We start from the raw sequence: 15,104 nt of genomic DNA, 5'->3' as shown, positions 1-15,104 counted from the left end.
TACTACACACCTGTGTGTCTTTAGAATGGAGTGGAGGAAACATAGGGGAAGTCTCTTGCCGTGGGGACGTGGACTCTGAAATAAGATGTATGGTTTACTCCCTTCAGCAAAATGACACGGTGTGTCAGGGGTGTCCAACGCAATTAATTGTCCACAGCAATTATAACAGAATAAAGGAAATTATATTTTCAATTAAATATTTTACAAGATGGTAAGGTAATTTTATAGAAGAAGGTAATATTATTGTGGCATATTTAAATATTAAAGAAATTAAATTGTTTTTGAAAAAGCCAGAATATTATGACCCTAAAGTCAAAATACTATAGCAAACAAAATTATTAATATAAGAAGAAAATTTCCAATAAATTTGAAATTGTTGGAATCAAACACAAAAAACATCAGTAATTGTAGAAACACAATTTTATGAGAATATACAATAAGTATAATAAATAGCATTTTAGTTGCATTAAAAAAAGACATTTTTTCCAAAAGTTGCAATATTATGGAAAATAAAATAAAGTTTGATTTTTTTGGACATTTAGGTCGGAGATAAAAGTAAAAATATTATGTGAATAAAGTTGTAATACGTTTAGCCACTCTGTGAATATACATTCAGTATCTCACTAAAGTGTGTCACGTACAGACAGAAGCTTGGTACAATATACTGTATGTATTTATTGTTTACTGAAAATGGGCGCCATTGTTATCAAGCACTGCCTTAATCCTCTTGGCCATGGAATTGACCAGAGGATGAAGATGTCACTGGCGGATGCTACAGACCGTGACGGCGCCCCCCAGGGGTGTGGAGGAGGCATACTGTATATGTCCACTCTGTCGACTTCACCTTCACCATAAAGGTAAAGGATCAGGTAATGGACGAGTGTCTGGAACTCCTTAGAGTTACCATGCAGCCTAATTCTGATTTCAGAATGTCACAATACATGTTGGGATTCATTACCACAGCTCCCTGGTGCCTCTGGCAGCACTCTTGCATGTGACGCTGTGACCACCACCATGGCAAATGCAATATCTTGTGACAGCTCTTCAGTTATTGTGTATTAAGCAGCATAATTAACCATATTATTACATGAACACCTCCCTGAGATGCAAATGATGTATGTGAACTCATTTAATTGTAGGTATCTTACCTGTGGGGTCATCCTCCATGTCCTCCTGTCCAAATGAGGTAGATGTCGAGGCCATTGTTGGTCAACAAAAATAAATATATATATTTTTAAGTCTTCACAGAACCTTCAGTGGACTACAGAACAGAAAAGGGGCAGTTTTTCCTCGGCTTTTCATGATTATTGCGTAGCCTTCATTAGCATAAACGAAAACTGCGATTACGTTGTCAATGAATGAACGTCAAACAGGAAAGTGAATATTGGTGACGTCATTATGGATGTTACACGCACAGTGAGGAAGTTACGCTGGGGGTACTGACGTGCGAAGCTCATTTAAGCTTTTATTATGCCCCTGCCTTTCGGGTATGTTTTTATTCTAGCGTGGACTATAATTTGTTAAATGCTACACTGGCCTACGTCAAATACTGTCGGACGTTAGGCTGTACGGTACAAGTCAGCTTTGAATGGCTTCCACTAGTGTTGCACATTAGTCTACCAAAAGTTTAAATTGTCATACTTTGCCAACATTTCCGACATTAACATATTCAATGTTAATCTGGAGAATCGGCCAGAGTAAAACACCATGACATACCGTGTATAGTATATTTTACAGGGCAGTTTTACCTTTAAAACCATCAGCGATGTTAAAAAAACAAAACTTGCCGCTAGCGACAGCGCATCCGCCTGGTTGTGTAGACGCACGTGAGACAATGCACATCAAATGCAATGCAGGATGTAGTATGTAGGAGGTCTAGTGTTAGCTAATAGCCATGTATCTTAGGGCTAATCTATATGGCTAGCCAATATATATTTTTAAATAATTATTGGTCATATGCGGTACAGGAGGTTACATTTTCGTACAAACACGTAAATTATCCTACGTCTGGCAACGAGTGACCAACTTCCCTTTTAAACTGTTTCCAAACTTGCAAGTAAACGACACTGCCGCCTATCGGCCACTCCAAATTACAGCACAGAACTATACACAAACACTCCGGTCGCTAAAACTCACCTATTGCACAAAAAAGGCTCCTGCAAGACAAGCTGCCATCAATGTGGCAGCTAAAATAGGAACAGTTACGACAATCAGACCCAATGAATGGATCTGACTGAAGATTGCAGAATAAATAAAAAATTGACGTACGATAATTGCGTCAGAGAAATAGATTGCGGCTGCTGGTAGCTGAGGTTTACCGTTTCCTAGCAACGCAACGCTTTCCCAGCTGGCAGTGCAGACAAACAGACTTGCATATTCAGAATGTAATATAAGCTGGCTGTAACATGTTGCAACATGCCATATATACATAATACCAGCACGATGCAGTTTTTTTAAAACATGTATAAGACAGTGATGTTTTTAAAATTATTTACGACATCATACATGTGTGGATTCTGCACTAATTTAATGAAGTTTCATCCACAAAAATGGCCAACGTAGCCAGAAGCAATTAACACCAGACACACATATCAAAAATAACTTTCATTTAAGTTTTAATATTACTACGTTATCATTGTATAAAACGTTTGCATTTGAATTTGCGAGCGTATTAAACAAATATACAAGTGAATAAATATATACTACATAATTTGTGCACTTTGTGTCACACCTGGATACCCATATATGTATATACCGTAGATACTCTATATAAAACCTTGTGTGGAAATGCAACTACTTTCATCTAACATACACATTATAATCTAATCATCATAACTTGCCTGTTGCCATTAAATGAAACAGTGACTAGTTTCACTGACTAGTGAAAACAAAATCATATTTGATGCAAAAGATAATCCTACATCAACCAGTCTTTGGGTCACTAACAGCTGCTTTTCTTTGCTTCGACGCCATAACTGTCATCTGTGGAAATAAAAGCAAAACAGAAAATAACGTTATGATTTAGATAAGATATGCCTTTATTAGTCCCACAAGGGGACTTGATGGCAAATGAAACCCAAACAAGAACTTTAGTCTTCGCTTCACTCATTAGCAGCCTACCCTGAGGCTATGGTGACACTGTCAGTGTATCGTACCTGTTGTGAAGCCATAGATGCACGTTGCTCAACATGGGTAAGTTGTCTTTGGAGGCGATGAACCTTCTCTTGGTACTCTGCTAGCTGTCTCTCATACTGCACACACACAATACACGTTGCATCTACATATGTCTATGAATATTCGCATTCATCCAGGGTGCTGGTTGTTTGACCTCTTCCTTAGTTCACGCAACACACACAGGTATGCTCCTGCTTATTCACACGATTCTAATTGTTATTCTATAACGATAAAAATCGTTATAGAAAATGGATAGCTTGTAAAATGATGTTAAATGTCTTGTTAAATGATTACCTACCTGACAGTTCAAAGCGAGCATGTTCATGTGTGCATATCAGACATACAGTACATCCTTATACTGCACATTATAAGACCCTTGCATGAAAAAACAGTTCCATTCAGTTTTGACCCCTTCATTCTTCATAAAGCTGAGGTTTACAGTGAAACATGTACAACACATAGATGATAGCCAGTGTGGTGCCATTGACTACAAAGGGAAGTTTTGACTGTGTGTCGCACACACACCTCAGCAACTGTATCCTGTTTATTTGCCAACTGCAGCTCTAAGTCGTGAGAACGCTGTTTTTGCTGACTCAGCTCTGCCCTGAAAGACAAGAGAAATTGTCAATACGCCTCCCAAAACTCAAGGCAACACATCTCCCTGTCGTACATCTGTGACTGAGGGACGTCCCTCGTGCATGCAATGGGCAATGCAGTAACGATACCACAGATCCTTCCAATATTCCTGTATCAGTTAACTCGTCACTTAATTGGTCCTTACTTTAGATCTTTGATTTTATTTTCAAAGGCCTCGGCCATGTTCTTTGCCTCCTCTTTCCAGCGCTGAATGCTCTTCTGCTGTGCTGTGAGAAGGCGCATCAGGTCAGCGTTCGAGTTGCGACTGCTCTCCTCCAGGTCGCTCATCTGTGCTTTCAGTGTCTTCTCCTTTAGGCTGCACTCTTGCTCCATTTGCGATACCTGGACAAAGGCAGACCATTAGGTTGGCTGCATGCAGTGGATCTCCGCATGGTCATATTCACGACCCAAGTCCTACTCCAATCTTCCTTAAAGGGCACTTTTCTGTCCTAAACTGTTGTTAGAATGTTTTATTATGGTGTTAAATGATGCCAAAGCTTCAGATCATACAGATTGGGCATTTGGAAGTGAAAGAAGTTTGGGATGGCTCTGAAGTTCAGTGAGCCTTGTGAGAAGTCACCCGCTCCGTCCAACCGGTGACTTCCTTATATGGGCGCGTTAGCTGTACATTGGAGGTTGGACCAATCACAGCGGAGTGGGCGTGCTGGGAGGAATAAATTAAAAGTTTTGGAAATGCAAGGAAATACAGCTGGAAGAGGTGCAGATTCTGAAAGATCTAAAAAGCTTTCCATGCCGGTTATCGAGTGTAGCTGCTCCACAGGAGTCCAAAACTCAATACAAAGGGCCAGAAATGAGTCCCCTTTAACTTTACCTGTTGTTTGGCTTTCTTGCGAACGAGCAAGGAGGCCTTGCGCAGCTCATCCATCTCCCTGTGGATCTGCAAGTTCTCCTGTTCCAACTGGAATCGCTCGTCGCTGATTCTGACCCAGTCCTCTCGGGCCGCAGCCAAACAACCCTGAAGCCGCTGCACTTCCTCCTGGCTGCGGGACAACTCCTCATTGTAACTGGAGAGAGAAACATGGAGTGATGCCATCGATGAATCAGTTGCAGCCATTGAGAGGTGTTATCCAGAGAATTAAACCACCTACTCAATTTCCATCTTCTTTAGTTTGTTTTGGGTACTTTGTAAAGAGATGCTCATTTCTTCCTTCATCCTCTCTGCATTGAGACACCTTTGGTGAAGGGCATCCATTTTCCCAAGCTCTGGTTCTGCCTGGTTCTCCTTAAGTGCCTACAGGAAGCACATGAAAACAGAGTCCACCGGCATAATGAACTGCACGAGCTGCGAAGATGGCTTCCTTTTTCTGCAAAGATACCTTCGATAGTTCCTCCTCTAGAGATTTTCTCTCTCGCTTAGACCTCTCAATCTGAGACTCTTTTTCTGCACACTCCTGCAGACAGGCAAGGAGAACTCAGTTAAGGTGGTGTCACTAAAATGCAAATGCAATTCACTGATTTTCTGTGTACTCCTACCAGCTGCAATAACGACAGCTCCTCAGCCATTCCACGGAGTTCAGAGTTGCACTGCTTGCGTGCATTATCCACCTGTTTAACATCAAGTTCTGTCACAGCACTGACCACCACAATCCAAAAGCAGACGGTAAATATTCAAACAGTATCCTAGTTGACAAGTCATTCATATGAAATCAGATTTACAGGTCATGAGCATGTTCATGTTTAGCATGAAATAATAATAATTATTATAATGTACTATAACAATCTATTGGACAAATGCAACAAGGGCATTTTGAATTTTTGTTTTTAAACAAAATAAGACCAGACAAGACTTATTCAGAGCACAAGCATTCAGGATCTAGGGTCTAGGATGTAATCCAGAAATGTAATCCACATCCTCGATGTTTGTTCTTAAACATAACTGGATGTTAATAGATGCGTTATGACAACCACGTCAGTTGAATATTTTCACTTTTTACACTCACTGAAAATCCCAACTATTTTCAAGTCATCAGACTAAAGTCCAAATCAAGTCCAGAGTCATCGATGCCAAGTTGCATTTGCCATCAATGAGTTGCAATCGAGTTGCAGGTCTGGAGATGAAGTCGAGCTACAAGTCGTCCAAATTGTGACTCATGTCTGATTGTAGTCCACCTATGCTCCGTCGAGAAACCTAGGCTCACAACATGCCGTTTTCTAGACAATCCCGAGAACCAGAAAAAAGTATGCTGGCTCTAGAGCCTTCTATTCGGGCTCCAACATTGTGGAGTGCCCTACCTGCTATTAGAACTGCTACCTCAGTAGAAATGTTCCACTCACGACTTAGCTTGGCTTTGTCTGAACTCACTTTGTGGAAAAAATATGGGGATATATATTGTATATAGATATTGAACCTAAATATACGTATCAGGATATGAGTTTTGGCCCATATTGCCCAGACTTATGATATATATATATATATATATATATACAAAGTACAAGTACAAAGTAGAAGCAACTAAAAATGTCCTACCTCTTTCCTGGTGCGGACTGCAGCATCCTGGATTAACTGTAGGATTACTTTCTTTGTCTGTTCAAGCTCCTCGATTATTTGCTTCTCTCTCAACAGTGCCTGAAGGAAACAAGAATCATCATTGACGTGACACCATTCACAAATACACCTTGTTCACAGCAAAAACCTGCAAAAATCACACTTTTGGTGGCTGTAAATAAAAAACCCAAACACACACATAATGACCTCATTCTTCTGCAGTACCGCCTCCTCAGCCACTTGCACACTCTCTCGGACTTTATCAAAAGCCTCGTATTTCTCCTGTTCCAAGGTAGTGCATCGGACCTTCAGGGCGCCTGCTGTTTTCTCCAACACAGTTTGCTCTCCTCGAACATCCACTGCTTCCTGAGATGTTGTTTTGAGTCTGAGAGGATGGAAAAATAAAGCCATGTTGAAGTGCATAAATGACCTCCCTAAAGAATGCATACATGCACATTCCCAATGATTAAACGAGACCTATGATCTATTTCAGACAGACTGCGGGGTCTTCATTAACGCACTTTGCTTCTTGCAGTCTGATGGTTGACTGAAGCTGTTGGATTTGTCTCTCTGCTGCTTCCTCTCGGCTCTGAGCCTCAGCCACATCTTCCTCCTAGATACATGTATGCACAGTCATTATTTTCCATATCCTCTAACATGTTTAATGAATAGGTCATGCTTCTGGAAAACCAGAAAAGGGCCAAACTGACCAATGTCAGAGTGCAGGCCCCACTGACGTGATGACGGGCTGTTGTGCCATGCGCTCATTTCCTCAAGACAGTCTAGTCATCACAGCTTTAAAAAGCAGGGGGGGCAACAAGGCCTCATGTCAATAAGAGAGAAAATGCCACACACTGCTCAAAAGTGGATTTCAGAAAAGGTTCTTATTAAGATAGTCCATGATAAAAGGGACTGCTGAACATCTCTCTACTCGAGTGGAACAAGCTAGTTTATACTAAAATAAATTATACTAAAACCAAAGTTAAATATGGGTGGGACTCATGAAACATGCTCATGAAAATGTAAAAACGCAGAAAACTATAGCTTCATTATTTCTTCATACCACTTCATCTAAATCAGGGGTGTCCAAACTTTTTTCCACCAAGGGCCACATACTGAAAAACAAAAGGCTGCAAGGGTCAATCAAATCTACACCTCGGCTTTGCTCTGGAAAGGGGGAAAGCATATTATTAGGATGAACTTTGATCTTTGCTCTTTTTTCCCCTCTGTTCATTTTCTTCTTCTCCGGGTCCAGGTCGCAGGGGAACGTTCTCAGTAGGGAAGCCCAGACTTCCTGGTCTCTAGCCACCTCTTCCAGTTCCACGGGAGGACACCAATGCCTCCGGCGTGTCCTCGGTCTGCCCCGGGGTCTTCTCCCGGCTGGGCATGCCTGGAACACCTCACCAGGGAGGCATCCAGACTAGTCTGAGCTCCAGCCACCCAACGAAGGAAACTCATTTCAGCCGCGTCAGCCATCAGTGATCAGCCATCTCGTTTTTTCGGTCACAACCTCAAGTTCATGACAATCAGTGAGGGTGGCTCAGCTCTGTCTTCACCTCGAGGGACTTTATTCCCAATATTATTATTTTCCCCAACCAAATTTTCGAAAAATTATAACTTTATTTTGTTTTCTTTCTCATTAAATAAAAATCTTACTGACTTCAATATTTCAAAAAAGACATTATTTTTCCTCATAATATTCTGGGTTTATTCTACAAGTATTGTAAACAAATTTGTATACGATACAAATCAATCAGAAATACGTACTAAATACGTAATAAATATGCTAAATATGGTAAAGGTGTACTGAGCTGTAAGACTAATTACATACAATCATATGTCAGTAATATCAAGAAGAAACAGCAGTTTCAGCAACTACTACTCACTAGCAAATGAAGAAGAGTCCAGAATGCCTTTGTTTACCTGTCTCTTTATCTGGTGCTGAACAAGTTGGAGCTGTTTGGCCAACTCTTCCACTCTGCCTGTGGCTGTTCTCACATCGGCTTTGCTTGCTCTGCAACAGAACATCCAAAGAACGTTTACGTCAATGGTCTCAATCAGCCGACAGTGTGCATAGATGGATGGAACACACTTTGCTGAGAAACATTTTTGGTAAAAATGACTTTAAAGTCATCAAGTTGTTTGCTTACCTGAGCTGGCTGTGCAGCCCCTCCATCTCTGCACTCTGCTCCGTCACAGTCTTCAGAAGCTGCTGGTTGGTCTGCGTGTGACAGGACACACAAGATTGCCATTTGTGTGGCATGGTTCCAATGAATGACTGTTGAATTATGGCAAAGACGTTCCAATCGCTTGACAATAATGCCGCTTCATGAACTGTTGTCACACAGTAGATTGTAAAGGTTCAAACCCTTGCCTTCTCCTGTCATTAATAATGCATTAGATGAAGGTAGTGTTACCCTCTCTGCGCACACCGAATGTTGCGTTGTGCAGTTTCTGTATTGTTTGATTGATAGAGATGCGGTTTGAGTAATAAAGGAACGTGCAATGTAAACTTATAGAACTCAAAATGTATAGTATATGATTCCAATGCATACTTTTGGTTCATTGGTTAACATTGTTTAGTGGGACCATGACATACCAACTGTAGTTCTTGATTAGCCACTTGGAGTTTGTTTGAGTGCTGGTGGCTCTGCACGATCTGATCCTGTGGAGGGAGAAATTGTTTGTCATCGCCATTTAGCAGGGGTCTCAAACTTGTGACCTTAAAGAGCTTCTTTAATTGGGCATGCAATCGGGTAAAACGAGTGATTGCAGGGGTTATTTCATCTCTGGAAAGCTAAAGATTATATTTAGAAACTGGTTTTCTATGCTGTGAGTATGAGAACATTAGATTAGTCAATAAGGAACCCTACTGTGCCGTAATTCACCTGTCGCAGTCGGGTCAGGAATCAACTACCACAATAAATTAAGGATTACTGTAGTTGTTAAAGTCAACACAGTAGTTGCTTATTATCCTCCACTAGTAGTAGTAGTTGTCCTGGGTGTGTGTGTTAGCGACCCTTGCCTTACAGTGATGGATTGTAACAGTTTTAACCAACATTCTTAACCAAGTTACATAAAAAAACACACATCATCTTTAATCATTCTCCATGCCTCAGTAATTACTGATGCTTTGTTCATACACAACATTTCAATACTTCACATGGATTTGCCCGTCATTGAATGAGCGCTACCTTGAGCTGCTGTTCCTTAGCGTCAGCATTCTGTCCATCAGCCAGGGTCTTCCGGTGGAACTCCTGAAGGTGATCAAGCTCCAGCGCTGCTGTCTGCCACAACTCCATTGCCTGTATCCGCTCCTATTCAATTACAGATAAGTCAGATTTCAAGTTGTGATCAAATTTGACTGGTAGTTCACAGAAGGTGGGAGATACGCCCTTGAGCTTGATGTGTTGGAAGAAAGAAACGGATATGAGGATAGAAGTCACAGCAGTTAAAATAACACGGTCCTATCCTGCTCATTCAGGGGCTTTAAAATAGTTTTGGATCCCATGGGGGCACTGGAGTAACTTTGTTGTCATACTATACCCTAAATCCGCATGCTTCTTCACTTGGCTGACACGAAAGACGGACCAAACCTTACCAAAGGTATATCTATAGAGTGGAACCTTGATTACCATAAACATGTCTCTGTGTATTTCCTATGACCAAACCATGTGTCCTCACCTGGGAGACTCTGTGACGAATGAGTAGTGGGTGGGTAGAAGAAAGTTAAGTGTCATAGCTTTGATAAAAGGTGAAATACACCATTGAATTCAAGAAATAAGCAAAGTAGAAAGATAGCGTTTGTTCCAATGGGATTGAAATGCAAAGGTTCCTAGTTAAACGGTTGGAGAGGGAATGGTTTAAGGGAGACACACAATAGATAGACGTGTCTAATGATGATTCTACCTGCTCCTGACGTTTACAATAAAGTTCCAGTAAGCATGTATACTGTACAGCGTTTCAACAACTGCTCTTCCCTCGACTCATCACCAAGTCATGTTAAATGTTCATTTATCCATTTCATTTATCCATTTCATTCACCATTTATTTGTATAACTATACTGTAATTAACTATAAAACTATAATTATTCTCACTAATTGTTTTGTGTCTGGAAGAGATTGATTGATTTTACATTTCTGCGAACAAAATAGATTTGTTTTTGTTTTTTGTCATACATTATGGAATGGATTGATAAAAATCAGGGCTCCACTGTATTAGGAAACACGTTTTTTTCTGCTGCAAGTGAAATCACATATGTGAAAAACATGCAGACCTGCTCGGACAGTTTGACTTGTTCTTGGAGGTTTTTAATGACCGCTTCATCCTCTACTGTGCCAAACTCCACTCCGGAGGTCTTGAAGGGTGACTGAAGCTGCTTCTCCACGGATTCCCTCAGTTCTGCATGTAGCCTGCCAGGGACATTGAATGTTTATTCATCAAGCCCTGTTCATACAGATGCAAAATACAACCCAAAGTGTTTTACTGCGTTAAAAACAATGCTCTGATAACCCCCTCCCCCAACCATTTGTTTTTCATTTTTATTCATGAACCCCCGATAACAATTGGTGTACTCCTGGGGGAACATAGGGCCTATCAAAGATATAAACAGACCACATTTACCTTTCATTTTCTTGGACAACGCTCTCCAACCTGGCTTTGACATCTGTCATGGACACCTGTAGGCAGCACAGAAGACTGTGACAGATCAGAAGGGGTGGGGGGTGGACGGGAAGAGAAAATTGCAACTCATCCTTCAGCAACAGTATCATTTAATAGTAACCATACGCATTTAACTAAAATGTCATCTTATTTAGTCTTTCCATTTACAGTATACAAAAATAATAAAATAAACATCTTATGCACCTTTAAACTTCTCTGAAACAAATGTGTACTTGAATAGCTAATTAATTTCGAGCCCAACCTGAGTTTGCGATACCAGCATCTTCTCACCTGGTACTTACGTAGCTGCACAGACATGTCATCAATGTGCCGATCATACTGAGCTATCAGTGGAGCCATGATACTGCAACATGGAAACATCATCTTGAAAATTATATTGTTCATTTCAAAATATAGCATACAAACGTGTGATCTAAGCAACTACAAACCGGGCAAAATTACAAGTTAATGTCAGACCTCTTATCTGAAAGCCATGGAGAAGGGAACTCCGTCTCATTTTCCCCGTCAACCTGGCATACACGAAGCAAGCACATTTCAACATGGGTGGGTCAGCTTCAAATTAAATATGTACTCATTAAAAACTATTCCTTCTGTACTAAAACAAAAACAGGCGAAGGGATTATTCCTTTGTACCTGAGCTGGTTTGATTTGCACATGATCCCCACGCTGATACTGGCTGAGAGCAGAATTTAGCCTGCGGACTGAGATAACCAGCAAGCATTTACTTGCATGCATGCTTTTTCAGGTCAGTAAATGTTTTCGACGTGCACGTCTACGCGATGAAGTGGCTCCACGCGTAAACGTTGTGTGTGTGGAGTTTCATCTTACTGAAGCTTGTACGGTTGCATTAATGATGTATTAACATTTTTACTATCAGTACTGTGTTATTTCATACATAAAAGCAGAAAAGAACGAAAGAAAGAAACAACCAAACCTTGATCACGTAGAAACTCCACGTCTGTTTCCATGTTGCAGGCGCACCGTACTGCAGACCGAAGTAAACAATGTTTTAGCCAAAGATTTGAAACAGGCCCAGGACATTCGCAAGATTACATTCAACTTCGCATTACTACGATTACAACCACAATTAAACAAAACAGTATTCTTAATTTCCGTCACGGTATAAATAGGCAATTGCTCTAGCTCGACTACGCTCAAGCTAGCGGGCTACCAGGCACATTGAAACACACACTATGGAGGCAAGTGAACTGATACCAGCTCTTAAAATATCAAGAATTCCTACGATTGATGGCGCAAATATACAGTACATTTTGCGCTTGTCGCTGGTTTTAATGAATCATTTATTAAAAGACAGAGCCAGTTAAATTGACCTTGTTGCGCCGCCCGTTTGGATGACAAGCATCAGCCAATGGCAGCAAAGCCGTGCATCGCGTTATTGTTCCGGTGTGTACAAGAAAGCGTCACCAAACTGCGTTCCGTTTTCTGCAAGAAGGAAGTATTACAAATGCAGTTGTTTGAGCAAGACTGGCATTACTTTTTGGTTGGAATTACAAATACTGTATGGTGATGGCATTACAGTAACTGTACTTTATTCCATAAAGAAATTCTCCACTGAGGGACAAATAAAGGTATATCTGGACTGGTTTTACACTTAGACAATCCTGTACGAGTAAGTTTCTCTGTTGCCTCTTACATAATGAAGTTAGCTTCACAATCTTTTGATAACAAAACTGCGTTGGACATTAACCCATTATTATCAGACATTGCGTAAACAAATTAACAACTGTTAAATTGAGCAACAGGCGAAGCTTATTCATTCTGTCCCCCGAAGCCGTGTTGACAGCATGGGTTTATTTCATGAACTGCACGTTGTGGCATTCATCTGCATGATGATGCATTCGGATTCTCTGTAAGTCTCTCTTACCTCCTGAAGGGTTGGCACGCCTTACCTCTTACCTGTCTCTCCCTCCTTTCAGCCCTAACATGCAAGTTCAGTTTGAGATCCAGCACACATGGGATAGCAGGCCCGTCAATCATGACCCCATAAGGATCCTCTTCTCTCCTGGTGTTGGAGGGATGAACATGAAGGTTTCTGCTCCCTTCTTTAATGATCCAGAGGCTCCAGCAGGGCCTCCAGGCCAGCCCTTCCCTGGGCTCTGGGATTATGAAGGTGAGTCCGAGCTTAGACAGAGGGGGGTGTTTACTTACCTTCATAAAATGAGATCAAATGCATTGGAATGTTTTGGAATGATGTTAGGAACCATTTACATAAATCTAGGTCATGTAGAAAACTGCCTCGAAAAGAAGTGTTATTAGTTGTCCAGCAAAAATGCAAATCAAACATGAAAAATAGCTCAATGGACTAAAATACAAATATAAAGCACTCAGAAGGTGGCATCCAAAAATCTTTGATAGTATTCTACACTGGTCACTAGTTGTCGGTAATGTTACTGTAATGTTTGGTGAGATACACAAGCACCAGACTAGACTGTCGAAATAACAGGCTTTTATTGCATGTATGAAGGTCTCACACAGGCACGATAATCCCCAATGCTAAGAGTCCACTGGGGCCAGTTGGTGCCAGTTCAAGCCAACGCAATTTGCTGGGGAGCCAAGTGGCATGCAGTGGCTCAAACTGCCTCCCAACTGGCTCGTGGTGGCCCGTAACGGTGGAAAAAAAATTAGTATCTTTGGTGCACCGATTGCTTGATGTGTCCACCAAGTGGAACCAAATGTTGCAAACAATCCGCCTATTGGAATTCTCCGCAACCTAATTGAGGCCTCCAAGACCACTTGTTTAAGTAAATTTCATCTCCCCAAGCGTATTCGTTAACCTCCACTTATGAGAAGGAATAAAACTCACTCACTAGTAAAAGTTAACATCATGTATTGTAAAATTGGCCAGACAGAATAAAATCACAAAAACACAGGATCCTGGGCTGAGTTTCTCTTCCAATATCCGCCTGCAGCCTCCCGACGATAAGAAGGAAAGTCAGCCCCGATTCTTGCATCCCAGAGCTTTTTGTAGATCTCCTTAGATGGGGTGGAGTTGGGGGTATGTGTGGGGGATGGACCAGGATCCCGTTCCCCGACCAGATACTTCCTCCTTCACCCCATTATCTCTATTGCCTCCGGGGTAAATAACCGTAAATACCTAAGACCTTCCTGGCCTTTTGGTTCTCCCCCAATGACCTCTGCAAAGATAAGAAGAAGAAACACAACACAGAATATTGTGCCCTGACCATCTGTTAACCACAAGCCACATTGCGCCAATGATGCAACGGCGCGAGCCACATTGCGCCAATGATGCTAGGAGTCCACTGGGCCGGCGCCAGTTGGTGCCAGTTCGCGCCAAAGATTATGTGATTGGTGCGTAGTGTTGCGTAGCCAGCAATGGCTACGGTTGAGGTGGATGTAACGATTACTGGTATGAATGATTAACCACAGTAAAATCTTGATGGTTCGTATTATCATTTGAATTGTAACCATGATTGATAACTTCAATAATCTCAGGGACCACAGCTCATTTCCTGGAGGAGCTGCCATTAGTTACATTGTGTATCTTTCTCTCAAAGCACCGACTCTGATGTGAACAAAGTCTCTTGCTCTCAACAATAGCATCCACGACCCAAAGAGCTTGCACATGCACTTTGTAATGTTTGGCTTGGCCAAAGAAAGTATTTGTTATGTGTATTGTTTATTTGTGTGTGTGTGTGTGTGTGTTTTTAATAACATTCTATCAAACTGTAATTGAACAGGTTTTCTATGCTCAAACTATGAAAAGAGTCAATTTATGAATAAAGAGTCCTACCTTTGCGGAAATTTACTTATCATGGTCGGGTCTGGAACCCAAGGGATTTCCCACATGACTGCAGTAGTATAGTACAGTTTGAAAATTGTTGTCAAGAATGAAAAGATTGTTCCTTTGTCTCCTCAGTTGTGGAGTCCTTCTTTCTTGACAGTACAACAGAAAATTACCTGGAGGTGGAGGTTTGTCCGTAAGTACAAAGTTCCGTTGCTTTCATGCGATCCGGCGTGGTCTACTGACACACCCAACTGAACAATAAATGTGCCATTTCATTTCAGACATGGTCAGCACTTGATATTACTGCTGTCAGGCGTGGGCCAAGCATTCCTGGTAGA

General features: G+C 41.3%; 4 protein-coding genes across 14 annotated transcripts in view; 1 reads left to right on the top strand and 3 right to left on the bottom strand.

Moving 5' to 3' along the window:
- Window positions 1-2,024, bottom strand: part of dnah6 (dynein, axonemal, heavy chain 6) — a 42,720-nt gene extending 40,696 nt beyond the window's left edge. For 3 of the 4 annotated variants that reach the window (XM_058066298.1, XM_058066342.1, XM_058066334.1), the window contains exons 1-2: window positions 1,149-1,734; window positions 11-75 (exon numbers count right to left, since the gene is read on the bottom strand). In XM_058066298.1, coding sequence (XP_057922281.1) covers window positions 11-75; window positions 1,149-1,203 — 120 coding nt within the window. In that variant the 5' untranslated portion in view covers window positions 1,204-1,734. The other variant, XM_058066307.1, reaches the window with a different exon arrangement.
- A 524-nt stretch (window positions 2,025-2,548) lies between these two features.
- Window positions 2,549-13,028, bottom strand: sclt1 (sodium channel and clathrin linker 1). 4 transcript variants are annotated; one of them, XM_058066365.1, is made up of 23 exons: window positions 12,911-13,027; window positions 12,332-12,443; window positions 11,935-11,985; window positions 11,634-11,701; window positions 11,457-11,509; window positions 11,271-11,343; window positions 10,941-10,996; window positions 10,594-10,729; window positions 9,511-9,633; window positions 8,916-8,981; window positions 8,467-8,537; window positions 8,240-8,330; window positions 6,838-6,929; window positions 6,524-6,701; window positions 6,299-6,397; window positions 5,305-5,376; window positions 5,148-5,222; window positions 4,920-5,062; window positions 4,643-4,835; window positions 3,956-4,152; window positions 3,700-3,778; window positions 3,156-3,251; window positions 2,549-2,982 (listed from the first exon to the last, which is right to left on the bottom strand). In XM_058066365.1, the coding sequence occupies exons 3-23, from the start codon at window positions 11,966-11,968 to the stop codon at window positions 2,923-2,925; spliced, it is 2,055 nt and encodes a 684-aa protein (XP_057922348.1). In that variant the 5' UTR covers window positions 11,969-11,985; window positions 12,332-12,443; window positions 12,911-13,027; the 3' UTR covers window positions 2,549-2,922. The 4 variants fall into 4 exon arrangements, 3 of the variants coding, with proteins under 3 accessions (XP_057922348.1, XP_057922357.1, XP_057922366.1); XR_009128980.1 differs by having other exon boundaries at window positions 2,931-2,982; window positions 4,003-4,152; window positions 12,911-13,028; XM_058066374.1 differs by lacking the exons at window positions 12,332-12,443; window positions 12,911-13,027 and adding an exon at window positions 12,269-12,296.
- c1h4orf33 (chromosome 1 C4orf33 homolog) overlaps window positions 12,420-15,104 on the top strand; it is a 4,364-nt gene continuing 1,679 nt past the window's right edge. The window contains exons 1-4 of one of the 3 annotated variants that reach the window (XM_058066474.1): window positions 12,420-12,589; window positions 12,938-13,131; window positions 14,899-14,959; window positions 15,048-15,099. In XM_058066474.1, coding sequence (XP_057922457.1) covers window positions 12,945-13,131; window positions 14,899-14,959; window positions 15,048-15,099 — 300 coding nt within the window. In that variant the 5' untranslated portion in view covers window positions 12,420-12,589; window positions 12,938-12,944. Of the gene's footprint in view, window positions 12,631-12,715; window positions 12,871-12,937; window positions 13,132-14,898; window positions 14,960-15,047; window positions 15,100-15,104 lie in introns of those variants that run through there. The other 2 variants (XM_058066482.1, XM_058066465.1) reach the window with 2 other exon arrangements.
- The window catches only part of LOC131125153 (sodium channel and clathrin linker 1-like), an 18,978-nt gene continuing 17,335 nt past the window's right edge, over window positions 13,462-15,104 (bottom strand). Inside the window, exon 18 of one of the 3 annotated variants that reach the window (XM_058066423.1) lies at window positions 13,462-15,096. The gene's annotated coding sequence lies outside the window, so the exon portion shown is untranslated. The remainder of the gene's footprint in view (window positions 15,097-15,104) is intronic. The other 2 variants (XM_058066433.1, XM_058066441.1) reach the window with 2 other exon arrangements.

This window comes from Doryrhamphus excisus, chromosome 1 (assembly GCF_030265055.1).
Source record: "Doryrhamphus excisus isolate RoL2022-K1 chromosome 1, RoL_Dexc_1.0, whole genome shotgun sequence".
Taxonomy (NCBI): Eukaryota; Metazoa; Chordata; class Actinopteri; order Syngnathiformes; family Syngnathidae; genus Doryrhamphus; species Doryrhamphus excisus.
The sequence above is the reverse complement of the archived record's forward strand: the minus strand, read 5'-3'. Positions and strand labels throughout refer to the sequence as shown.

Excerpts from the sequence above, each read along its gene's own strand:
- sclt1 (XM_058066365.1), bottom strand. The coding sequence starts at position 11,968 with ATGGAAACAGACGTGGAGTTTCTACGTGATCAAG. Across the intron at positions 6,930-8,239 it reads AGCACCAGATAAAGAGACAG|GAGGAAGATGTGGCTGAGGC; the intron begins GTAAACAAAGGC and ends ACATGTATCTAG. Across the intron at positions 2,983-3,155 it reads CATCTATGGCTTCACAACAG|ATGACAGTTATGGCGTCGAA; the intron begins GTACGATACACT and ends TTATTTCCACAG.